Source organism: Carica papaya, chromosome 4 (genome assembly GCF_054855325.1).
Source record: "Carica papaya isolate Zhongbai chromosome 4, ASM5485532v1, whole genome shotgun sequence".
Classification (NCBI taxonomy): Eukaryota; Viridiplantae; Streptophyta; class Magnoliopsida; order Brassicales; family Caricaceae; genus Carica; species Carica papaya.
The window spans coordinates 6,856,615-6,884,574 of NC_142312.1; the positions used below are offsets into that span (position 1 = coordinate 6,856,615).

Sequence of the window (27,960 nt, forward strand, 5' to 3'; positions counted from 1 at the left end):
ACCAATATGGAAATTACAATGCCAATCTTATATATCAAATAAAGAATTACGATCCACAAATAGAATATGAAATCAACTAAAGTTTAATATCTAACCTATATTAGTAGTACAAAGAAATTGGTTAGTGGCTAGATTTTAAAGGCACATTATATTTAGACGGCACCATACCCACTCCTACCATTAAAGGCACATATGTGTGTGTGTATGTAATATCAAGGTAAATCAAAAGAGTGGGAACTGAATGTGGCAATACATTACCTCATTACATGCTTTTCACAAAGGAAAAGATGGAAGAGAATCAAATTAATAATTACTCGGCAGAAAATACTGGTAGGCATTATGAGCAAAAAATTTGGAGTTGTACGATTTACATTATAACCACAACAGCTAATTCCTATCTCCTCCTAAGACCTCGTATATATATTAAAGCACCTCTCTCCATGCATACCTCGTTTTTTTTAATCTCGGTTTCTCTTTGGTAAGCCTCTTCCTCAAAATTCCAAGCGTTTCTTAAAGAGGAATGCTTTAGTCGCCACTTCATCCTTCGAACGGACCGCCTACCTGCGTTTATAACTGAAACAAACCAGAGTTGAGAGGAATAAATCATAATTTTGCATTTATAACTGAAAACAAAAACCATACCTTGTGAGAAATAAGATATAATTTTTATGAATGTATATAAAAACTTACAAGTAGCAATTACCAAACCATATCATTTGAAAACATAACAGTAACGACAGAATGAGGATCAAAGGAAATAAAGAAAATTTAGCAGCCAACAGCTCAAGAAAAATTTCCAAAGAGAGCACAATAGTGAAACAAAATTCATCACAACCAAGCCGCTCCCATCATCATATCGGAAGCAATACAAAATGATAACCTAAACCAAACAAGAAGAGAATGACGGAAGAGATTGATATCAACATTGTAGGCAGAGTGACACAAACCACTCAAACAAATTGCTATGTTATATATAAGAGAATAACTAATAGGAAAGCTATTATCTTGTGATAAGAAAAGATAATTTCCTTCACTCCTATAATATCTGAAGAAATCATAATCCAAACGTAAAGTTAAATCTTCCACTCTTATCCTGCATTACTAATACTCTTTGCTGAGCTTTTCCTACCACATCTAAATTCAATAAGCATATAAAATTTGATTCAAGAACATAATATTACGAAAACACAACAAATACTACTAGAATGACGGGGGAAAAATTTATAGTTTGATCCATACCGTGATTTGCTCTTAAATGAGTTCTTTGACTTCTTCTTCCCCATGCCACCACTATTTCTCTTTTGTTTCTTCTCACTCATATCGCTCTGGAAGAGCTCTCTCATCTCGTCCGTCCTTGACTGTGTTCTTTGGGCAGGACGTTTTGATTTCCTGTTAGCCTCCTCTTTCTTGCCAGCTTTGGCCTTTGCTTTTAAAGCCTTTGCCCGTCGATAAGCAAGGTCAACCAATGATATACCATTCTTTTCTTTCTTACTTTTATCACCACCCTGCAGCAGATACATAAAAAAAGCACTTTACAGTAAATATATTCTAGAACTGCTTGAATATGAAATGAAAATGAACAAAAAAAAATGTTTTCTATTATTCATTAGTAACATAGAGGATCAGATATAAGATAGTTGACCCCTCTTATGATTAGATTTCTATAACCTCCAAATCAATGAGAAAGCAGAAGTAGCCTTACGAAGTTTGCCAAAAAGGTGGCAGAAGGAAACATCAAATTTTTTATGCTCAATATAGCCCACAGCCCAAGTAATACATTAAATTTTCTCTTACCACAATATGGACCACCCATAATGGCATCCTGTAAGCCACTGACCCCCCTCACTACCCAAAAGAAACGCAAAAGAAAAAATAGAGGGGGAGAGAGGAAGAGGGGAGAGAGAGAGAGAGAGAGAGAGGGAAAGAAAGAAGGAACAGAAGCATACTTCTGGTTTTTCCATTTGATTTTCATCTTCCAACATCTCTCGGACTGCTTCCAACCTTCGACGCTTTTTCCTAGGCAGATTTTTCTGCTTGGCAGAAATAGAATGTGTTATGACAATATTTTTGCACAATGTTTCTCAACAAAATATATAAATGATCCAAATTTAGGACCACAACAAATCATAACATTACCTCACGTTCCCGCTTTCTCTTTTCTTTCATTTTCAGGTCCTCTGCTTGTTCAGCACTTATTACCTCATGCCCAGAACTTTTTCCTTTCCCTAAAGATGCCTGCCAAAAGGATTATAAGAATGATGTAATAACAGTAAAATGTTTATGAAAAAAACTGATACCTGCAAATTTACCATTTAATATAATGCTACTAAGTTGTTACTTGCCAAATAATACAAACAAATCAGGATCCTACTGGCTATTCATCATCCATATTTATCTCATCAAAAGTTAATATTCATCTGAAAGGGGTATAGCTTTTGCGCACGTAAGCTCAGACAGCACTAACTGAATGTTACCAGGTAATGAACAGGAAATGGATGAGCAGAGGATATCCCATCCATGGACATGTGTTTTCTTGTATTTTAAAAAATAAAGATACTTATCTTTGTCGGGAGTAGTAAAGTGTATTAAAGTAGTGATGGGAATAGTGCTAAGTATAATAAGGTAAGGTAAAAGATATATTAGTAATATACCCCTCTTCATTAAAATTATGGTATTTCCTTTTATTTCTTATTTAAACTTGTATAAATAGATGCTTCATATGTCAATAAGACACACTTCATACTCCACATAGTATTCAAGCCATAGATTTAAAAAAAAAATCCTTAATCTTTTATAAATAAATCCTATTCAGCCTTTATCGTCGAGAAAAGAAAAAATCATAAGGAGTAAGGCCAGCCTTCACAGCCGGTCACCTTAGACAAACTTCTGACTATCATAGTTGCCAACCACCAGTAGTAAGACCAGCCTTCATCAGACGGCAGCAACCACAGAGCCGCAAGCTGTGGCTCCTCCTTCTGCTACCAGAATCACACTGTCATCATCCTTTGCCAATTACAGCCGCCTCCATGCTCAGTCGCATACACCAACCTGCACCAGCAGCCTCCTAATCCAGCAACCTCCCTGGGTCACCTTCTGGTAAGACTATGGAAAGCAGCAAATGCAGCTGCTATGAAAAGATTTATTGAGATAGATAGAGAATATCAATTTATGGTAAGACTCAATTAAGAATATGATTAGCTAAGAGTCCAGATCCCCAGGAAGGAAGAAATTTCATCTCTGAATGAGATAATATCCTCAATTAGCAAGAGGAAAATAGAAAAGGGGTTATGTTCAAAAACCTTGCACTATTGATAACTCTGCATTTGCAACTAAGGGCTATAAATCGCGGGAAGAGTCTAATCACAATAAGAGCAAAGAGAGGAGAAAACAGGGGCAACCTCTGGCGTACCTTCTGTAAGAAGTCTTGGCACATCAAAGAAAGTGTTGGAAGCTTCATGGTAAGGCCCCACCTCCAATAAAGACTAGGGGTACAAGAAGACTCAGGAACAGGCCGACATGAACAAGGAATAGAAAATTGCAGACCAATCTAACTTCAATGCGAAGATAGAATGCCTAAGGACCTGTCTCGAACATCTTTAAAGGCCTAAAGGTACATGTCTCTTACTACACTCAAATACGTTCCCTATTCCTCACAGTTTAAATGTCTCAGATAAGGTGTTTACAATGTCATTGGTTGTGGACTCAGGAGATACTAATCACATGACTAATTCCTATAATTTTTTTAATTTTTATGCTCCATGTCCAAATAATAGGTAAACTGTTAGCGATGATAGTTCACTAACCATAATGGTGGGAATCAGAACCATAAACTTGCTCCTTATTTCACTCTTAGTGATGTCTTCTGTGTCCCAAAATTGTATACCAATCTCATATCTGTGATCAAATTATCTCATGACCTCAATTGTAAAGGGATTTTTCTTTTACTCCCTTTGTGAATTTTAGGACTTGAAGTCGGGAAGAATGATTGAGCTCGGGACAGGATATACTTTCTGGATGCACCCATTTACAAAATCATCCCACAAGAAGAGCCTGAATCTCAAGTCTCACAAAATGTGTCTGAACCTTCAGCCATGAAGACTCACACTTTACCCAAGTGTACCCAAGAAGAATAAACTTGGACCTTGATCCAAAACAAGGCCAAGGGTCCGAGCCGAGGACTTGAAATGAGGTAAGCACTGAGAACCACATACCTTCTGATATTGATATGGTTGTTACACTTAAAGAAGATAAAGAGAATACACTAAGCATCCGCTCTATCCACTTTCAAATTTTATCTCCTTTGAAAAAAATTTAGCAACTCATAAGAACTCTCTCATGAGCTTAAATGCAGTATTAGTACCTAAAACATTATCTGAGACTTTAGACATTGCAGGTTTGAGTGTTCCATTTGGCTACTAATATCGCCTTATACTTCTCTCTCATTCCTTCGGGGTTGTATTTAATAGTGAACACTCACTTGCAGACAACAGGTCTCTTTCCTTTGGATAAGTCTACTACTTCCAACTTTTATTTCAAAAAGAAAAAGTCTACCATTTCCAATGTCTGATTTGTTTTCAAAAAGAAAAAACTACAAACTGTCTACAGGATTCTTCACTACTTGAAGGGCACTCCTAGGAAGAGAATTACGTTAGAAAAAGGAAAAAGAAAAACATTATAGGATAACTAGTTGAAGCATACGCTGATGTCTGACTATATAAGATAACTAGTCGATAGAAGATCCACTTTAGGATTCTGCACCTTCATTAGAGAGAATTTGATGACTTGGATAAGTAAAAAGCAAAATATGGTGGCTTGGTCTAGTGCTAGGGCTCAAGGTATATGTACTCTTATGGTTGAAAATGATTTCAGAAAATTTAAAGATTTAGTGAGATGAAATGATAAGAGTACCGTGATAATGAATTATCTATTAGTATCCTTCATAATTTGGTACAATATGACAAGACGAAACACATTAAGATAAACAAATATTTCATTAAGAAAAAACAAGATGTGGATTGATATGTACTTCGTACATGCTTACCACATTGCAGCTTGCGGATGTATTGACGAAATATTAAGTAGTTCTGGGTTCCAAAGTATTATTGTCAAGTTGGGAATAGAAGATATTTGTTTACTACCTTGAGGGGGAGTGTTGGGAATAGTGCAAAGTGTATTAAAATAGAGTAAAGCGTGTATTAGTGATATACCCCTCTCATTGTAATTAAATGTATTTCCTTTTATTTCTCATGTAAACTTGTGTAAAAAAGTGTTTCATATTTCAATAAAACACACACTTCATTCGCCACAATCTTTTCTGTAATAAGAGCATTAGCAGTGGATTTACAATCCCATCCAAAGGGATCAATCTTCATGAAACAAAGCTTCCTGTCTAAAAAGAAGACATAGAATTCCATTCCAGAGGATGCACCTGAAGAGCCCAAAGGGAGGGGGGAAAGAAGGGAAGGAAACTCCTTATTACCCTAAAAGAAGAGTTAGATTTCACATAAATAGCACTGGTTTCCCTACCTTCAAAAATGCAAAGTAAAATTAATTCTATTGGCATAGCAACTATTCAGTACCTGCAGAGCCAAGCTTAATCACAAAACTATTGAACTATCCTAAACATTCACATCACACAGAAGGAACACACAAAATGTATATGAACAAATCGTGAGATTACACAGGTATAACCTTTTCTGTCTTTGCTGCAAGCTTTTTCTCCTTCTCTGTCAAAAACCAGGTTTTTTTAGGGCGGGAATATATTTCATCTTGATGTGCAATCATGTTTTCTGCCTGCAAAGATAATGCAATGCACATGTTAACATGTGTAAAAGTAACCCTTTCAAATGGAAAATTGATTGCTCAAGAAATTTAACATTAGATACACAAAGCAAGTCAGTGCGGCGTATTAACTGTTTTAGAATTTATAGACTTTTTAATTTTTATGTCAAAAAAATAAAGACTAAAGAACAGATATCAAGTCAAAATTACATGTAGTACTTAAGTTCAATACCTTTGTTGCTTCCATTTCAGCTTTCCTTAGGGCTCGCTCCTCCCTGAAATACAAAAGGTCATTATTCCTGGAAGCAATAAAAAATTGGAAAACAATGATAGTTCAATAGAAGAAAACCTCTCTTCTTCAAGAATTGCTGCCACTTGCTCTTCCATTTGATCAATTATCTGTGACCACTTGCTGATTGATTGCTCAGCAACAATTCTTCTCTTCAACTTTGAACCAACTCTTTTAGTCTATTATCCAAAACAATATGCAGCGAAAATCATAAGCAAGCTGTCAGCAAGGTGAATTTTGAAGTGAAAGAAAGAAGATCCTCCACTAAACTGTGCTTTGGTGCAATTTTTATTCTAGTTTTGGTTTAGATTTTGCTTGCAACTGATGAACTTCTGTGGTTTTTTCATGGGTTTTTTCTTTGAGTTTTATTGTATTTATTCAAAAGGGAAAAGGAAATATATCTAAAAAACTATACTTTGCAACATCTCCAGAAGTAAAATATGATAGCCGAGCAAATTGGTCAGTCCCGAGGTTTTAGATCCCAGAATTCTACTGGAGCTCATTTGAGGAATAAGTTCCATTCAGGAGGACATCTATAGCACGAGTGTTTTACCAAGAAAAACACTTCTAATTTGATAAGGAAAATACAATAGTTCTACTTGGAGCTCTATGGACGTGACCTGTTTGTCAGTATTATGTGTTGCAAGGTCTTTTCTCTTCCTATGAAATATTTCAGTCAATCTTAGGAAGCCAAGTTTAAAGACGAGAATCAGGGAGCTGCTTACGCAAAATTTTGAGAAAAGACTTGATTGTTGAAGAAGGTTTTTAATTATCAGGGCAGGCTTATTCTTGCAAAAAGCACCTTGTCCAATCTACCAGTTTACTACTTGTCATTGTTCCCAATTCTACTCAGTGTTGTTAACAGACTGGAAGCAATAAAATGCCATTTTTATGGGGAGATACAGAAGAGCAATAGAGAGTTCAGTTTGGGGCACGGAATGCCATTGTCAAACGCCTTTGTGGACAGTTGGTCTTGGCATTAGATCACTGATGAGCTTTAATAAAGTATCATGCGGCAAGTGATAAGAAATATATGACTGCCCAAGATTGCTTGCGCTGGTGGTTGTTTAGAGTAAATTTTGGGCTGAAGGGCACAGGATGCAGGACAAGTGGTTTAGAGCTTCCAGTGGCACTAGCATTCGGAGGCAGATTAGAAAGAGGTGGGAGGATTTTGATAATTGTATTCGGTTTAAGGTGGCTTCTGCTTTGAATCAGGCTTCTGCATGATGCTTGATGTGGCACTCCTCATTGCAAAATCAGTTCACTTTCTTGGTTTCTTTGTCAGAAGGAATACGCTTTTGATTTGGTCTAAACATTTTTCTACATGTGTGTGTGTGATGTTCATGAAACTTCTTCTCCTTCTTTTCTAGTTATATCTCCTCTATTGTCCAATAAAAACTGAATGGTGGAAGATTAAGGACCATAAGATATTACAGAGAGGCTGTCACAACCAAATTGTAGGTTCTTTGGCTAGATCGAAATGCCTGAAAATTTAAGCAACAGTTTTCAACCCCCACGGTAATTTGGCACCTAATGATCTCCATTTCTTTTCTTTGGGCATGGGCCTAATGTCTCTTACGGGGTGGTCCTATCTACTTTGCAAATGGATCAACTGGCTATTTTATTTTAATATTCTTTTCTTTGTCTCATGTTTTGCTTTCTATTGGATGATACCTTACTCTCATCCAATCTGTAAGAGAGCTCTCTCTAATAAAGTTTCTTCTTTCATCAAAAGAAGAAAAGAAAATTAACAGACATCTCAAATAAGATATAAATTAACTCACTATAGCTTTTAAAAGAGAACGATCACTATCCGTCACAAACGTAACCGCATATCCTTCTCTGCCAGCTCTGGCTGTGCGACCCACACGATGAACATAGCTGCAGAAGAAAAAAAACCACCAGAAAGCATAAATGAGCCGACGAAGTTAAAAAAGGATTTTAAGTTCATATAAACCAACAGAACTATTAATTATCGAAATAGCAGCATCACTAAGATGCTGTAGTGTAAGTTGATGAGCATAATACAAATGACAGCATAAAAAATCATTGCAAATGTACCTTGTGAGGTCACGAGGGCATGCATAGTTTATAACTGTTTGAACCCCAATTATGTCAAGTCCCTACAAATGGTCACCAAAACTTAAACATCAATCAGAAAAAAAAAATGAGACTTATATCAATGCAATTTACCGTTCAAATGTTTGGAAATATTACACAAACAATGGAAATTAGTCAAAAACTTACGTACTAATATAAAGATTTTTATCTTTTTTTCTTTAATGCTAATAGAATACGTGTAAAGATTGGAAACTTGAGCATTTTTTAAGAGGAAAATAACAAGGCACCAAGGATGTTCCACCAGAAAAGAAAACATAGATGCCCTCAGTTAACCCTCATTGAACCACCTAAAACCTAAGTGAGCTTAAGAAAATTGAGAATGAATCCCACAACCACCTAAAACCTAAGATCCATATCTTTCAAGGATAATGTCAGTTAACTGTCAAAGAAGGGCAAATCTGTAAAATCACCGAGCCAGTTAGGGTTAGGGTTGATAAACCCTAACTGTTATCATCAATATCCACGGCCGCCGCTGCAACCTAAACGGCCGCACGATCTCAGCCTCAAACACCGGTTAACCTTATTACCTACAGCCTATAAGAGGCCCGAATACTATGCATGCAATTATTGAAGAAATAAAATAGATTTAACCTAAAAATTTCTCTCTTTTTTATTTGTCTTTCTCTCTTCTCTCTCTCTTTTTCTTTCTCAATTCAGAAACCATGTCTAAAGTTTCTAACAAAGTGATACCAAAGCCAGTGTAGCCGGCCGAATCATGCGTCGAGATCGCTTCGCATACTCGATCCAATGGAAAGGCAGCAACCGTGGTGGAACAACAGGAGTCGACTACAACGGAGTTGGACCAACGGTTCTCTGACCTTGTGGCTGAAGTTCGTGAGAGCTAAAAAGAAAGAAGACAATTTGAATACCGATGGAGTTGATGCGCCACAATGCACCACACTAAGAGTTGCCGAGCCCAACAGCCCCGGCAATAGTCGCCCCAATCGGGCACGTGGAGATGATGCATGATGGTATACTGCACCAGGAAAGGCCAAGCCCTGCGACCCAGACCCAGCCGCACTGAGAGGACAAAGTGGGGTTCTGCCAACTCCCCTCACACACGAACAAACAGAAATGGGAAAATGTGGTTCGGGGGTTAAAAACCCTAAAACTGTTCTAAGCAGCTCAGAGGTTAAAACACGTGAACCAGTCCGAGTTAGTTCAGACCCCTCTGGTCAACTACCCGACCTCCCTACTTGCCCAAGGTGGAAATTCCACTTTTTAATGGTAGTGATCCCCGCTCTTGGATCTAAAGATGTGCAAAATATTTTTTGGCGCACGAAATACCGAAGAAACAAAAAGTAGAGGTGGTTTTACTCTTCCTGGGTGATGTAGCGAACATTTGGTACCAGGGATGGTTGGCAAAAGTTGAAGAGCTTGACTAGAATTTTTTTCATAGAGGAATTATGTTGAAGATTTGGGAACGTCTCACAAAAAGACTTTATTGAAGAATTTAACAAGCTGACGCATATCAAAACTGTTCTAGAATATCAAGATCGTTTCAAACATTTGCGCGCATTAACAAATATAAAAAATTCCACTCTATCCGAGAGATTTCTTATTTCTAGTTTCATCAGCGCGCTCAAACCAAAACTATAAGTAATGATAAGACTGCTTAACCAAGGCTCGCTCAACCAAACTTTCGAACAAGTCCCACGACAAGAGCGATCCATAATGAAAATGCTTCAATGTTCATATTTCACGGGTAAAGTTATCCGAAATTCAGAAGGATCTAGAGCAAAAAATTATGAACAACCTTCTCGAGCCACAGGAAAACAAATGGAATCTAGAAGGACAGTTGCTACTTGCTACAAATGTGGGGATCGGTATTTCCTAAAACATTGTTGCTTGAACAAAACATTAATTGCAATGGAGGAAATTGTTTTTTTTTTTAAATAAAAATATAAAGAGTGTATTAATATGATACCAAAAAAACAGGAGTATCTCCCATGTACAAAAGTATTTACAACGATGTTAACATATCAATGATCTTCCCAAAATCTGCATCACTATTAATATCATGACTTAACAAAACTGATTAAAAAGTATGAATTCACTTATCTTTTAATCTATTCAAGCTACTCTTAACACTATCAAAAGTTCTCCTATTTCTCTCTTTCCAAGTGACCCAGAAAACAGTTAATGGGATGATATTTACGATACTTCTTTTTACAAGTAAACCCTCTCAAGCCCATACTTCCTCCCTAACCGAACCCGCAATCACCCAATCAATCTCGAGGAGACCGTAAATCATACACCATAACTATAGGTTGTTGGACACCACAATAAAAGACGGTTGCACATTTCCCCAGCCATAAGACAACAGTAGCATCCGTTAACAAATACCCGGCCCATAGATTTCAATCTGTCAATGGTTAAAATTCTATTCCAGCTAGCTTCCCAAGCAAAAAAAGCTATGCGGGGGAAGCACTTTAGTCTTCCATATGATATTTACCGGAAAATCAATACTGTCGGAAGCTTTATATTTACACAGATACTGATAATAAGAGGAGATAGAAAATATGCCATTTTTGTCAAGTTTCCAGACAATCTGGTCTTCAATCTGTGTAATCCTCTGTGATTCTAAAAGCTGCAGCAAATCTTCAAATTCTTCCACCTCCCAATCATTTAAGTTCCTCTTTAAATAAATAGACCACACAATGTTGCCATTACAGACCTGGTATGCTTTCTCCACAGTCATTTCTCTGTTGTTTGACACGCTGTACACCCTGGGAAATCTACTCCTTAAGCTCCCTTCACCCACCCATTCATCCTCCCAAAAATTAATTAGATTGCCTCTACCAACTTTCCAATGAATGCACTGTCGGAATGAATGCCACTGCATCATAATTTTCCACCAAAGTCCCCACCCATGAGAAATAGAAATTCTGCTTACCTTGTTGTTTACCATATACCTGCCCATGGAGGAAATTGTTATTGAAGAGATTTTAGAAGAAAAAGTTTTCACATCTCAACCTTAAGGACGAGGTTGATGCTCAAGAAGAGGACATTGTTAGGAAACTGTCTAGAATGACAAATCCGTAAAATTGTCGAGCCAGCTAGGGTTAAGGTTGATAAACCCTAATCGTTACCATCAAGATCCGCAACTGCTACTGCAACCAAAACAACTGCAAGATCTTAGCCTCAGACACCGACTATCTTTATTACCTACAGCCTATAAAAGGATCAAATTCCATGCATGTAATCATCAAAAAAATAGATTTTACCTCAAAATTTCTCTCTTTTTCTCATCTTTCTCTCTTCTCCCTCTCTTTCTCTTTCTCAATTCAGAAATCATGACTAAGATTTCTGACAGATAAATAGAATCTTTTGACTAAGATGCAATCCTTGTTCTCAAGTTTTACATGATCAGAATGCAGTCGCAGAAAATTTCCCAGGAGAAGGCAATACATGCAGGAGCTTTTATTTTCAATATGGAGCAAAATCCAAGATCAAATTCTAATCCTAGGAGTGGTGGTAGAGTGTCTTAATTCCAAAACTGGCCATAGGCTGGTCCTCCTAGCTAGGATTAACTGCACAGGGAACTAGAGAGGCCAAAAGGAACGTCATCCCTTCCACCTCCAAATATTAAGGTTGCAAACTGAGATGATGCTTGGTTCGTTGCTTACCATAAGCTCTACAAAAACAATCCGCAGATCGTGTTCCACTCCCTGCTAACGGTAAGCTCTACAAAATAATCTCCCACCTTTCCCTCCTTGAACCTTGTAGTTCTAAAGACGGCCAGAAATTTGAGCTTCAAGGGCGATGACACCACACATCCTCCTAAAACCTTACTATCTACACATTACACATCTTGTAATGAATTGATCATCCATGTCACTCCAACCTCATCTAATCCAATTCAAAATACTACAGCCAATATGCCCTTTGCTTGAGCTAGAAAGCCAGCCCCTGCCTAAGAGACCATACCTACCTCAAACGATATTCCCCTACAAACTCTCTACAAGTTGGGAACCTCCATAACTATTTGACAACCAAATCTTTGTTGAAACGCCCTAAAGTTCTAATAGCCAAATCACCACTCCTAGAAGGTTACTTATTAGAGTTCCATATCACCACTTAGCAAGTGACAAAAACTTAAAGTACAAGGAAGTACAAGGTGACAAATCAAAAACGTCAAGATGAAATAGCAACCCTATCCCTTTGCAAACTAGACAATGGTATCCTCAAAACAAATAGTAAGTCCCAATGGGAAGCAAAGAAAACAAATAAATCACAACACATCCGGCAGTTGATAAAAATCTACCATTTCTTTCCAGCCATATGACTTGTTGCCCAAGAAAAAAAAAATTAGTCCCCCTCCACAACATCTTATGCTCCTTTTGCCTCCAAAGAACATTACATAGTAGAACAAAAAATTTCCAAGTTACAGGAGCATATCTAAACTATTATGAAAATGGAAAACAATCTTAAACCAAGCACTCAACACTACATCACAATGAAGAAACAAGTGGCTCTTACTGTCAGAGCTCTGAAAACACACAACAAAGATATTAGGGGATAAGGCTCTATTAGGTCTAGGACTAAACAAAATATTAGGTATCAATCTTATTCAGGACCAGCCCACAGTTCAAATAAAAAATCCCACCTTAAAGTGAATTTTCACCTTCCAAAAGGAGGTTTATAAAGCACTATAAGAGCAACAAGGCAACCATAAAAAACTAAGAAGAATTTGCGGGCAAAAGAATCAGACTACATTAGAGGTCAAGTTTTATGATCATATCAATGAACTCTACAGAAAATTTCAAAAAGTTTTATCAACGAAATCTCCCTACATATTGAAGTTTTGGAAGAGAAACAGAATCCAACACACCTAGCCATCTACTAACCACCTACAATAAAAGTGGTTGGTTCTCTAATCCTCTTCATGAGATTATGGGTTTGCACATTCCTGAGAGCTATTTTGCTCATATATGGGCCTAAAAGATTTTTTTTGTTAAATAAGAAGTATGATATGTACTATTGATTCACAAGTACAAAGAGAGTGTCAACCTATGTACAAAATAATTAGATATCAATTAGGATATTTAAAAGGACGCCAAAGTCCTCCGTTGAAAATAGAAGATGACCCAAAACCAAAAAACTCAAGAGTTCGAAACTATCTAGTTCTAACCCTATCCATATCTTCATCTACCCTCTCAAAAACTCTTCTACTTCTCTCTTTCCACACCACCCAAAATATAGCAAAGGGAACGAGTTCACCATGTTCTTTCCCACTACTAATACCCTTCTCAGCTCAGATCTCATCCCTTACCGACTCTGTCATCACCCAACTAATCCCCAACAATCCTAAACATCTAAGCAAGTCAGTGAAGAATGACAGAAAATGCAAAGCAATAGAGAACTCTCCATCAGATATCCTTCCCAAGATAAATGAGAACCTTTCACAACTTTCAAACATATAGAGAACAAGAGAAACTGTAAATCTGAAGAATGAATCTTCAAGGGCTCCTTTGAGGAGAAAGATATTAAAAACTTAAAATAGTCCCAAATGACTCTAGTAGATTGATTTGCTTGGTTAGGGCTTGACAAATAGAGCAATCAATGAATTTAGAGAAATAGAGCTTCTACTCACACGAGCTGCCACATCTGTTGCAATCAGAAAATCCACTTGTTGCTTCCTGAAAATTTCCAAGGCCTACACAAATATCCAAAAGTAGCATGTTCAGGCCCATTATTGTAAATGCAAAAGCAATGTCAAAGATTTTTCTGAAATAAAAATGTGAGGAAAAGCAATTCCAAAGACTAACCATAAGAACTTTTAATTTGCACAAAATCAACTCTTTTAACTATCAATTAAAATAAGAAAACAAGTTTGGTAAAAGCCAGAAAGCATGTCAAGACCTATTTCCTATATTTTTTCCCAAAAAATCATAGAAACATTTATCTGCTTTCTCAACTGCATTTTTCCAAAAAATTCTTTGCATAGCTATCATCCTTCAAGCTTTGTTTTTTCATTCATGGAATATGGTTTTTCACTTTGATGAAAATTTCTCTCTACAATTTTTTAAAAAAATTTATTCTTGTAACATCTCTAGAAAACAACATAAAACGTTTTAAAAAAGGTGCTTTGAAAAACATGCCTTGCTTTGGAAGCCATTGTTTCAAAAAAACAATAACCTTTGGCAAACACAAGGAGAGTAAAATAAACACATTTGATAAGAAAACATTTTCTCACAGAAATTGACCAGACAAATAGAGGACAGCATAGGGCATTATTCTAATTGATCACTGACATTTTCCTGACAGAAAAGAGGATAGGAAATTCATTAACTGTGTACAGAGACAGTTTTACCCATGTCCAAAAACGATAAGAAATTAATTGCATCTGATTGACTGCTAAAGGAAATAATAACTACATGAAGATCATGGTGCTAGGTGTTGAGTGTCCAAAACCCTAGATAGGTCATCTAGATCACCATGGAATAAATATCATAACCAAATCAGCAAACAGGGGAAGTACTTTAAGGTGCTGCCTAACATGTTCGTACTTCCGCATGAACCAATATTCTCATGTGAAATTGGTAAAGTCAGATAAAGAAAGTGATATATTCCAAGCTACTCACATCAAGACGCTGGGCTTGAGTAAGATTTCCATGAAGTTCAGCTGCTTTCATACCAGCTAATCCAAACAAAATCTTCAACCTATGTGCAGCTTGCTTTGTTCCACTGAAAAGACAATGTAAATTTATTTTAGAAAAGTGGCCTACAGAAACCTGGAAAGTTATGATTCAAGATATGATTTTTTGAACTTAATGTAGCCAAACAAGCCATACTGGCATAACCGCTAACTAACAGCTGTAACAGAAAAAGCAAGGTCAAAATAACATAAATAACACAAACATTTTTTTAATGAAAACGATGCTGTGAACTGAAGAATGAAAAAAAAACCCCAAGTTGATTCATATATCTAATGCTAGCCTAAGCTTAACACTGAGTTTGAATTAAGAGAAGTAGAAGGAAAAGAAAGGAAAGGAAGAGATGTTCAAGCCACCTTTGTTTGGATAAAAAATAATAATTTGATTAAGGAGGTGTAAACATTTTTTTTTAAATAAAAATATGAGTAGTATTAATTAGACAACGCCAAGGAGGAGTCATCCATTTATAAAAAATTTAAAAATCAATTAACGTATCTACAATTGAGCCAAAATCATCTAAGGTATCAAGGTTGCAGCCTAACACGATAGAACCAGAAAAGTTAACCATTTATCCTCAATAGTGACAAAATCCACATGTCTAATTAATTATTTCCCCTACTTTTTATTGTTGCCATGAAAGTACTGAATAAAATATTGTTAAGACCCAGAGAGTTAGAATTGTTGGTGATAGTAACCACATGGAGGAGGTAACGCATCTATTTTTTACTGACTAACCTCGCTATTCATTATTTATCCGTGCTGACAGTTCCCACGAAGATTGCAAAGGAGCTGAAAAATCATTCAGTGTCAGTTTCTTTGGGGGGATGGAGAGGAAAATAGAAGATATCATCTAGTGAAGTGGAATGATGTAAAGATGTCGTTGGAGGATTGGGGACTGGGTCTAAGATCTCTTGTTGAGATGAATACTGCACTTCAAGGAAAGTGAGTTTGGAGGTATATGAGGGAGGATGGGAGATTGTGGAATCTGGTTGTGCAGGCTCGATGGGGTATTGGTGACATACGTGGAGATTCTAGGGATGTGACTAGGCCGCATGGTATGGGACTATGGAGAAAATCGGAAAGAGGAAACAATAATTTCAGGAATGCATCAACTAGAAGGTGTTAAGGGAGATAAAATTCAATTTTGGAAGGATGAATTGGTTGGAAGAGGTAGGCTCAAAGATCAGTTTTCGAGGATTTTCACCATTGCATTATCTAAAAATATGGTGGTTTTTTTTTTTAAGTAACTAAAAAAATGGTGGTTGAGGAGGCATGTACTGAGGGGAATGAGTAAGGGGTGGAATGTGAATGTCACAAGAAATCTTAACGACTGAGAGATTAAAGAGTATGAAGCCTGCTATTCCTTTTATCCCAAGTTCAATTGAAAAAACAACAGGGATTAGATGGTGTAGTATTTGAAGAAACAAGGAGAACTCACCGTCAAGACATTCTACAAATATCTAACCAGGAGGGAAGGGACGGGGACGATACACTTTCTGGTTAATCAGATATAGAAGGCGAAGACTCCCCAAGAATTGCTTTCTTTGCTTGGTTAGCAGGTAGAGAATGCATCCTGATTATTGATATACTGATGCAAAAGGGTAAAATTTTTCGTCAATCACTGCTATTTACGCAAGACCAGTACGGCGTCTTGCCACCACATCCTTCTTTGGTTTCCGATGATGTATAGCATTTGATATATGGTGTATGGTCTCCAAGGGATTAATTAGGTAATTGCAGGGTCAGTAAGGGATGAGTTCTAGGCCTGGGCGGGGTTACATGTAAAAAGAAAACTTATCTTTATCTTATTCCTTTATCCATTTTTTGGATGCTTAGAAGGAGAGGAGTGTTAGATCCTTTGAGGGAAACAAGGGGCAGATTGTTAAAATTAAGGACAGATGGATACATATTTTTAGTTATTTGGTTTTGTGATATGACATTTATAGGATGAAAGATTTTGATAATGTCATTGATTTACTAACAGACTTGTAAATATCTTGTATATGGGTGGTATCCTCTTGGTACCATTGTTTATATTTATTTTATATTTTTTTAATCTCAAAAATAATATAAAATATGCATATTTAATTTAATGACATATTGACAAACTAGGCCTTATGGACCTTCCTCTAAAAAAAGAATGTTAAACCTAGTCAAATCTAATAGTTGATCTTTAGTCCAAAGCCTCCTCCCTTGGATTTTGTCAAATGATTTTCTCATTTGCCTAGATCTTCAAGGGGTAAAACGAGAACCAAGCCTCTTTTATTTTTAAAATATATAGATAAAAATTGACGGATTTGACTCTTTGGCCTTGTTTGGATGACTTCCATGATAATTCATTAATGTACAATATTGTATGCTAAGTGCAGAATACAGTAATATTCAAATTATATCATATTTGAAAAGATTGTGTATTAATGTATGGTAATAACAACTGTTTTAGTTTGAATTGATAAAATAGTATGGTTGTATATTTGATCAAATTATCTATTTTGCTATTATCTTATTATATGTAGTAATAAATGAACAAATAAAAAGAGAAAAGATAAAAAATATATATATAATTAAATATACATACATATGTATATATATAATTAAATATTATATATATGTGTATATATATAATTAAATATACATGTATATATGTAATTAAATATTATATATGTATATATATAATTAAATATATACATGTATATATGTATATAAATATTATATATATATGTCTATATATAATTAAATATACAAATATATATATGTATATAATTAAATATAAAGATATATGTATATATATAATAAAATAAATAAATTTTATAAAAAAAGAATCAAGTGACAAAACAAAATAAGATCAAGTGGCTATATGTATGTATGTATGTATTTATATACATAATTAGATAAAAAAAAATCAAAGAAAAAGAAAAATGGATATAAATGTAAATAAGAAAAAAGATAAATTGTATAAATGCAAACAAAATCATCTAGACAATCGGTGATTTGAAAAAATGAAAAAAATTGTAACTTTTGAACCATGCAATAATCATGAAAAAAATCATTCTGTGTGTCTGGAAATGCAAACAAACAAGATAAAACCATAAAAAAACCATATCATACATTAATATACCATCATGTAAACAAGGTCTACAGGTGAAGTCTTGTTCAAGCAGGCAGAGGTGGATGGTTTTGCTAATTGCAAAGTGGACAAGAAACCACAATAGAAAATCTAGGTTGAAATATAAGAGTAATTAGCCTTTTAGTAGTTTTGAGGCCAAAAAGAATTTTCCGATGAATGATATCAATTCCATTGGTAAGAACAAACTTGATACTAGTTTATTCTAAGAAGAGTTTGACGAATATGGAGCTCTTTAATATCATGATTGTGGAAGAGTTCTCTTGGAAATAAGAATCCCAGGCCAATTGGATCAAAGAAGGCAATCCCAACACAAGGTATTTCCATAGACTCTCGCTTTCATGTAAAACTTTCTAGTATGTCTATTGGTGGTCAGGTTCTTTTTTCTATGGATGGTGGCTAAAAGAACCCATTAGAGCATTTTAAGAACATCTATGATACCCTCGACTTAACGCCTCAAACTTTGTGACTTGAGTTTTTCTTAGTTATCCCTAAAGGTAAAAAACTTGAGGGAGATTGATGAGAGCCCAAAATCTTCTCTACTTATTTCTCTATAATGGGGAAAGGATCCAAGTCCCAATGGGTTCTCCATCATTATTTTATTAGCACAACTTTCTCAAAGAGGATATTCTACATTTGTTTGGGGACTTCTTCCGTAATGGAAAATTTATAAAAAGGCTGAATGTTCTCATTGTAATAGTTCTCATCCCTGAAAATGCATTGAGGCCAATCAATGCAGTTGGGCATGTGTACAAATTGTTAGCCACAACATTGGCTTTTAAGCTCAAAAAAAGCTATTAGCAACGTTTTTGGTCAATCCCAACTTGCTTTTGAAGAGGCAAACACATCGTGGATGTTGTGCTCATGGCTAATAAACTATTTTTTTTGTTAAATAAAAATGTATTGGTATATTAACATGGTACCAAAACAGGGGTACCAACCCATGAACTAATGGATGTTGTTAAGAAGAAGAATGAACTTGGTATTTTATGGCTAACCTGGATGTGGTGAAGACCTACAATCATGTGAACAGACTTCTTCATCTACCTTCTAAAGAGAATGGATTCAGGGTGCAAATTGTATAGCTAGATCAAATGGTTTTTCTCCTGCCCCTTTCGACATCCTCACTATTGGAGGTCCCAAAAGTTTCTATAGAGCTTCTATGGGCTTGAGACAAGGAGACTTCTTCTCTTATCTAGTTTATTTGTGATGGAAGCTCTATGTAAGATGAGAATTTGTGAAAAAGGGGCTTTTGGTGGAGGATGATAATTAGGAGCAAATCATATCAATCTTTATTGTTGATGATTATGTACTCTCTATAAACCTATTAATCCTCTTTCCCCAAATTAGATGTCCAGAACGTTGCTTCCATACAATCTCCAACCTGAAGATCAACCTTGAACAATCAATGTTGGTTTTGACTGGTGAACTGATTCAGATGACTTACCATGTTGCAAAATGAGGTACTTGTCGAAGGGAGGGAGATTGATATTCATAAAAACATATTCTCTTATCACCCCATCTATCACATGTCTTTATTTTCTAAGACAAGACAAGTTGTTGAATAGGGTGAAAGGACTTGTATCAGTTCCTTTGAGGTGATCCAAAGAAAATAAGCTTCCATTTGGTCAAGTGAGATTTCATCAAACTCCCCTATAGCAGTTTTTATCTCCAACAACAATGGTACATCACACTTTGTCCCTAGGTCATGCCTATTCCACTTCCTCTACCATTGGTTATATTACCAACATCCCTTATGTCTTCTGAACAATCAATAGGCTTTAAGTGACATCTTCCCCTACTGACATTACCTTCTCCTCCCTTTCTGAAAGTTAGACTGCTTGTTGGAAATGAAAATTTTTCGAAATTTTTACCAACTTTGTTATTTGTTCTTGTTCTTTTCCTAGTTTTCATCTCGCTCAAGACATTCCTGGGCACGATCCTCCTAGTTACATTTGATAAAACTCCAAAAATTTGTTGAATAGATCTTATATCACCCATAATGATAGGCTTTACTAAATGTTATGGTCCTTATTTAAGATCTTGTTATGGGTCTATTATTTTTTTTTTTGAAATAAAAGAAAATTCGAATTAAAAGGTACCAAGGGGGTACCGCCCCCTATACAAAATGATGTTACATGTCAATTAGCATATCAACAATTGCTCCAATATCTTCTAAAGATAGTAAATTATAACCCAAGAGTAAGGAGCCAAAATAGTGTAATCATCTATCTCTAATATTTACAAGAATATTTTCAATTCCCTCAAAAACACGATTGTTGCTCTCCTTCCACAAGATCCAAAAAATAGAGAGGGGAATAAGGGAACCAGCTTTGTTGTAAGAAAATAGACCTTCCCAAGCCAAAAATTCTCTATGAATAGAGCCCGCCATTACCCCATTAATATCAAGCTGTAGATCATATTCCACACATCTGTAGAGAAAGGGCACCATAACAGAATATGGTTACAGCTTTCAGTGTTGCATTTGCAGAGGAAACACCTGTTGACCAAAGTTCTACCTCTTTTCATCAAATTATCCAAAGTCAGAATTTTCTCCTTAGCCACTTCCCATGAAAAGAAAGCAATCCTGGGGGGAGCCATTGTTTTCCATATGGTTTCAAACGGAAATGATAATTGCTGATCAGAGTTGTTCCGAGTCCAAAAATCAGCAATCTTATTATAAAAAGAGTTGATGGAAAATTTGCCATTTTTACTCAATTTCCATATGAGGGTGTGTGGAGTGTCTCCCAAATGAACACAAACCATCATAAAGAGGAAATTCTCAAATTCCTCCAACTCCCAATCGTCTAAGTTCTTGCTAACCGCAACACAACAGTGACCAGAACTGTCAAAAGCCACAAAAACCAACAAATTTTTCCGTTGTGCTATAGTATAGATGGCAAGGAAAATAGATTTGAGGTTTCTTTGTTCACGCCAAGCATCATGCCAAAAATTAATCTTGGTGTCCCGACCTACCTACCAATGGGTATTTGCAATCAGCTCATTATAATTGGCAAGTATGCCTTTCCATGCACTAGTACCGTGAGGTCTTTTAGGATAGAAAAATCTACTAACATTGTCTTTTTTCATCTATTTAATCTCTATAACTTTCCTTCAAAGGTTGTTGTCTTCATTTAAATATTTCCATATCTATTTTCCATGGAAGGCTTCATTGATGTTAGCGATAGATCTTATGCCGAGACCACCCAACTTCATCGGCAATTGAACTTCTTCCCATTTAACAAGATGAGACACTATTTTGTTCTCCGTAACACCCCATAAAAATTTGTTCTGTATAGCTTCCAAACGCATGGGTCTATTATTATAAGAATAAAAAGTAATTGAAGATGAATACTTTCTGGGCTTTTTTCCTTTCATTCCTATCTTCAACTAGTACTAACTGAAAACGGAAGTGCTCAAGAAACTTTTATCCAAAAATTCTTCAGTGAATAGAATTTATTCCAATTGGTATTTTTTATTTGTCCACGAAAACCTAACTACTTCTAGGAAATAGTAATTTCCCTGGCTTGGAGTGACTAGTCCCACCTACATTTATAGAAATCGTTGTTACACATGTCCTAATATCAGATTGTACCATCACACAGAACTACATAAGTAAATAAAACAAGAACATTATATACTACATAATTAAAAAATAAAAAATCCTTGTTGTTTCAGCCATGCGCTCATCCCAGAAACAATGTGTCACTTAATTGCAACTCTGAACTCATTGACAGGCATCTTAGAAGATAAAAGAATGACAAAGCTTGTTTCTCTTATCATCTTGACTTCTTTGTGATTTATTAGAAGGGAAAAAAATAAAAGAGACTTCAAGCATGTCGTGTTCTTTTTAAAATTTGAGAAGAAAAAAAGATAACGGCATTAAAAGGAACCTAGGGGGTGTCAACCATGTAAAAAAAATAAATACAATTCTCTCGAAGAAAAAAGATCAACAAATAAGCCCTGACAAAAAGAGGGCAACATTTCAGGCCAATGATCCCAGAAGCTGGCAAAAGTTGAGGAGCCATCCTCAAAAGCTCCTTTGTTTTGTTCTTTCCAGAAGTCCCAGAAAATGACATGGACTTTTAAAAACACCGGATGTTTATAATTCTTTTAGTTTAGTTCAGGATATTTAGTTCTAAATTCTTTCCCTTTTCTTAAACAGCCATCTGCTCAGTTCAACAGAAGTGTTGACCAACTTGTAAATTCTACTTCCTTTTCTATTTCGGCGGCCACCCCCATGGTGCTTTTTAGTGAATTTCATCTCCTCTTCTCTCCAAAAGAAGTTTTTTTTCAGAAAAAGAAAAAGAAGATATGAAGTCAAGAAAGAAAACATAAAAAGAAAAGTCGGCAAATTTTAGTAAGACAATCTCTAAACTTCTTTGCATAATAATGCAAATCCCAAAAGACCATGCACCTTAACCGTAAACCACACGAACAATATTATCCCAAATAGCATGTGTATGTTTGACATCTTGATTAAAAACTCTAACATCTTCCCGCCACAAAATACAGAACTTAGCAGAGAGTGCCCATTAACAAAACTTATTCTCTTAATTTTTAATACAACCCTTCAAATAGGCAAAGAAAACACCTGATGAATGGATGGTCAAACCCAACACTCCCCATCAAACAATCAAATATACGTTTGTCAATAGCTAGCGCGCATGACACAAACTTTAGGAGGAAGTAAATCTACTCAAGTATTCCATCTTTCAGTGATTATTTAGGAAGATGGATCAAATTTACATGGTAAATTTCTAATTACTGTAGCAGGTTTGTCGATAAGTTGTACAAGGTTGACTCTAGTTGATCCTCTATATGAATGGTCTTCTAATCATCTTAGAACTCATCATATAGTTGTGTTCGCCTTTGTCTGTATAGAAATTCCTCTAATTCATTTTCTTTCTCCCTTTTTTGTGGGTGAAAGGTCCCAATTGAATATATAAATTAATGACCAAAGAATTGCATCTATGTTTTTCAGTTAAACCAACTGGTAACTGAACCTTGGTTATGGATTATGGATTTTATGGCTTGAACAGAACCGGGGGTTTTATGATTGTTACTCAACACCTCAGGAGATGTGGAACATATTGACATTTTTTACTACTTTATGGGCCAAAGCTCACAAGTATTATTCCGAGTACGCTCTTTTCATTTTTTACTGAACTAATCTTGGCTATGGACTATGTTACTCCCATAGGATGACCTCTTTTCATTTATTTGTACTTCTTTTGATTGCTCCTTAGATTTTTTTTTACAATAATTTGAGGAGGATCTCTTATTCTCCATGAATGAATTGCTTTCTGTTCCTAATAATGCTTCTTTTTCTATTAAAAAGAACCTTGGTGATACTAGTCAGTTAGAGAATGTTTTCAGTTACTATGATTATGATTTCCGGTAATAAGGTTATAAATTTTGGAGAATTTTTAAAAGAATCAACTGTTTGTTCACTCCTGCCTAATATAAAGGAAGTGTCCAACTGAGATTATTTCAAAAAAAAATGAAATCACTTTCAACTTAAATAATGGAGTTTTTAATAGATAAACCTGAAAATGATGGCTTTAGACTTAAAAGTCCTCGAGCACAATGAAAGAAGAACTGCTTCCAGGTTAACTTCACGCATTCGACGTATCCTGATGACCCTACAGAAGAGCAATCATAGGCTTTAGTTGAGCTGGATAAAAAATTTAAGAGAAGGAATGAGCAAAAAAGGAACCATCCCAATATTAATTCTGCATTCATAGAAGCATCTAGTAGCATAAACCATGAAGAGAAAAGCATACATTACATAGCCAGCAAAGAAAGAACAGGAGACTAGTAGAAATATAAAATTGTAAGGGACTTACTCCTCAGTCAATGTCACTGGTCGTTTCGCAGATGGATCAGCTGAGAGACGCAATGGTTTAGTCAGAGAAAGTTTGATAAGTTCATTGACTTCTTCTGTCATTGTAGCCGAAAATAGCATTGTCTGTCTCCTTTTGGGACACAGGCGAACCTGCCAACAAATAATTATTAGTTGGATACAAAGGCAGAACAGGAAATTATAATTCAAAAAAGAAAAAAAAAGGATCAAGAACAAGTGAAACATTCATAGATTGGATGGTTAGGTACAAAGAGCTGAACTTATATTAAACCAGGATAGTAGGCACAACTATTTTTGACAAATTCACAATCACAAACTACACAGTAAGATTTTTCTCTCAGAAGAGTAAGCATTCATTATCCCTGCAACCAACTGAATTCCACTAATTGAGAAAAAAAGATAAATTAAGCAACATAATTGATATGATTAGTCAAGGAGAAACACTTATTTACATCAGCCAACTGTAACACGAGAGAATATCAATCCAATATAAAACGGAAACATGTATTTAGCAGCTGAACATGCTAAAGGCAGATACTCTATCATAATTGCAGCTGATGCCGACAGCATCAGCATGAAGATGAGGGTAAGGAGTACCAGTTCATGTATTTCAGCACTAAATCCAAGCTCCAGAAGACGATCTGCCTCATCAAGAATTAAAACTGCAAGATCATCCAAATCCACAGACATAGAATTACGCAAATGATCTATCATGCGACCAGGAGTGGCCACAACAATATCCGGCATTGCTCTCAAAGCTACCTCTTGCACCTAAAATAAAAATGAAAGTTAGAAATATTTTTTTTGAAATAAAAGTATGCTATGTATCATTTACAAGCACCAAAGAGGTCCCAACCTTATTGAAGTTATGGAAATTATTTACACTTCAATCAGGATACCTATAAAATTTCAAAAATTTTCCGTAGTATGAAAAGAATGATCAGCAATTAAGAAGCCCATGGTTTGGAACCATCTACCACTAACCCTATCAAAATTAGCTTCTACCTTCTCAAAAGCTCTCCTATTGAAGTTACAGAAGTATTCTCGACAAAAACAGATTTGTCAATGAAATTGAAGATTGAAACTTGCCATGAAGAGTCCTCGTCAGTCTTAAGAAAAATCTTTCCATGAAAATAAATTTTCCAATAATAAATTGCATTTCAAAGTTCCAGTCTTAAGTATTAAATTTAGAAACAGAAAAAAACCAGAAGAAAAGGAGAAGAGAATGCCTGTTTGAGATATAATGGGCAAAAGTCAGTAAAAGTCATCCAGTCATGTAAACAAGATAGAGTTTGGATGAACTAAAAAAATATTCAAAAGAAACTCCCTTTTGTTCCACCATTTCCCATTTGTTTTTCTAAAGGACAAAGCAAGTCATTAATCAAACCTTTGTTGAAAGCCCTCCAACAACCAAGCAACATTTAATGTCTGTAAATTGAGCAAGTTTCTCCATCATACTGTGAACCCTGTTATACATATATGAAAAACAAGATTAAACATTTTCATGAATAACTTTAAAAACAAAATGAAAAAAGGCAAAGATAAAATGGCACCAAATAAAACTAATAATAACATGTTTGAAATAGGTTTTCTAGAAGAAAAATCCTTCCAAAAAGAATGTTTGGCTATCACTCAATTACTTGCACTCTAAGATGCAAATTTCCCAATGGTAAAAGCATGTAGGATCCACCAGTTTCATGATCAAAAGAATTTGATAATTTAAATTAGTAAATCCTTAATTACTCATCAAGAAGGTCAGAATTAGATATACAGGAAACAAAAAAAAAAATCATTGAATTAGTCAGTGGTACTGGATGGAAAAAATAATAATTCTATCTAGGTAGCATTCACTTGCTTTATTTTGAGAATAAAACATTTTTTTACAGTGAAAACAATACTATAAAGATATACTTAAAAGCACAAGCTAAATGGAACACTTACTGAACTGCCAACTCTCTTGTTGGAGTAAGAATAAGGACCCGGATAGCGGGAATGCGTTTGGGGCGAAATAATAACCTTTCTAGCGTGGGAAGTGCAAAGGCAGCCGTCTGAGAAAACCAAAAACAAAGCCTCAAAATCATTTTGGAAGGTGCACTTTAAGCTTCAATCAGCCAATTATGAAATAATCAAGTTCTATAGATATAAATGAAGAACAGAGGAACCAATATAGAGAATCCGCTAACCTTCCCAGAACCAGTTATGGCACTCCCACAAATATCACGGCCTGTAAGTGCTAAAGGTATACATGCTGCCTACAAAACCACGGAACTCAGACATCTATACCAGAATTACATTCCATAACAAAACAAATGACGTTAAAGCCATGGAAGGTATTAAGTATTAACAAAACCTGAATTGGAGTAGGCTTAGAGTACCCCAGTGCTTCACAAGCTCGAAGAAGAGGACGAGAGAGATTAAGCTCCATGAACGAATTTGCATGAAACGATACACCTTCAACTGGCGCAAAAAACGACTTAGCATCATTCGAATTACCAGCAGCATTACCTTCATCTTCAGATTTGTAATCCTCCTATAAAAAATTAAATCCAAATGAAAATTCAAATATAGCGTAGTATTAAGGTGAAAACTGGGTCGTCAGGTACCTGTTGGTCGGGTTCAGAATCGGAGCTTTCATCGTGATCAGGCTGGGTGGAGATTGGGGCAGATCGTTGCTGAAGAGCTTTGGATATCTTGAAATCGATAGACGTGGTGCTCCGGCGAGCGTGTTCTTCGGCCACGGACTCTGAATAAGAAGCAAAGTCCCAAGGGGATTGAACGCTACGTCGTTTTGAGGGCTTCTCTTCTTCCTCTTCCCCCTCTCCCTCTCCTCCCCCCTGCTCTTCTTCTTCCTCCTCCACTTCAGGCTGCGAATTTTCGGCTTCCTCGTCGCTTGGAGGTTCGAACACAAAGCTTTCCGCCATGTGTTAGACTTCCAAATATTTCTTTTAACCTAAAAAATCAAGTCGATTAATATTTCTGCTATTTCTGTCAACTCTTACATAGTCTCGAGCTGATAAGAAAGCAATGTATGAGTTATGAGTAGAACTCTGAAAATTCTGTTTGTCTATGCAACTTGTCTTCACGAAAAAGCATAGCTGAACCTCGCTCTGCAGATTCACATGTTATCAATATTATAAATAGAAACAAATTTCGATCATATTTAAAAGAATTACCACTGCTTTGCTGTTTGTCTTGTTGATATTCGAATTGAATAGCGAAGGGAGGGAGAAGAGAGCGAGAGTGAAAGTGCTGAAGTTGCAGGTTAGGGTTTTGGAGGTTTAAGGGTAATATGGAAATTAACAAGAAGTAGTAGCGTTAATTTTTTAATAAAGATTTTGTCAGGGCGGGTCGGCCGGAAACCAAAAAATGTTGGTCTGATCTTTATAGTTGAAACAGTTTCGTACGTTGGAAATAACTTTGGCCATAATTAATAATTTTGATTATGTTTAATTAATATGTGGGATTAAATATGTTAAAATTACATTAGTAGTTTCATTAAAAATAAATATAATTTTTATTATAATTTCCTTGTAATCTTATTTATTTTAATTCTCCTTACGTATTTAGAACAATATAATAATATTCGATAATTTATTCGTTTATCAATATGTTAAATTATTACAATATATTTAAAATAAATATTATAATACTATTCTTAATATGTCATGTAATTAATTTATCAAACATCACTATCAATCTTTTACTTATTTTAAAATGAATTATTTGTATATCTTATACTATATTATCAACAAAATTATTATTTGCATTAAAATTCTTTAGCACATTCTTCTTTTTATTTTAATGAAAAAGATAGTTACGTTTAAAATAAATGTTGTAATTTTATTTTTTTCATATTTCTTAACGAACTTATTAAATATCATTGTCAATCTTCTGCTTATTTTAAAATATATCTATTCTCTACCATACTATCAATAAAATTATTATTTATCACAAATTAATTATATCAATTTTTAATTCATTATGATTATCTCAAAATTCATAATACATATGAGTAAAAAATTTAAATTTATAACATTTAAATAGAATACAAAAATTTTAATCATTAAATTACTTAGTTATTGTTGACTTTTGTCAACTTCATATGTTAATCTTTTAATAA

General features: G+C 35.3%; 1 protein-coding gene across 2 annotated transcripts; it reads right to left on the bottom strand.

The window, feature by feature from the left end:
• Positions 1–121: 121 nt before the first annotated feature.
• On the bottom strand, positions 122–27,180 carry LOC110817478 (DEA(D/H)-box RNA helicase family protein). 2 transcript variants are annotated; one of them, XM_088217635.1, is made up of 21 exons: positions 27,014–27,180; positions 26,887–26,947; positions 26,444–26,790; positions 26,191–26,370; positions 26,024–26,092; positions 25,782–25,888; positions 25,228–25,306; positions 24,438–24,611; positions 23,824–23,972; positions 23,524–23,619; positions 14,779–14,881; positions 13,788–13,850; positions 8,132–8,193; positions 7,855–7,951; positions 6,131–6,249; positions 6,014–6,056; positions 5,692–5,793; positions 2,137–2,235; positions 1,947–2,030; positions 1,240–1,505; positions 122–573 (listed from the first exon to the last, which is right to left on the bottom strand). In XM_088217635.1, the coding sequence occupies exons 3-21, from the start codon at positions 26,759–26,761 to the stop codon at positions 558–560; spliced, it is 2,226 nt and encodes a 741-aa protein (XP_088073761.1). In that variant the 5' UTR covers positions 26,762–26,790; positions 26,887–26,947; positions 27,014–27,180; the 3' UTR covers positions 122–557. The 2 variants fall into 2 exon arrangements, with proteins under 2 accessions (XP_088073761.1, XP_088073760.1); XM_088217634.1 differs by lacking the exon at positions 26,887–26,947.
• Positions 27,181–27,960: the final 780 nt, after the last annotated feature.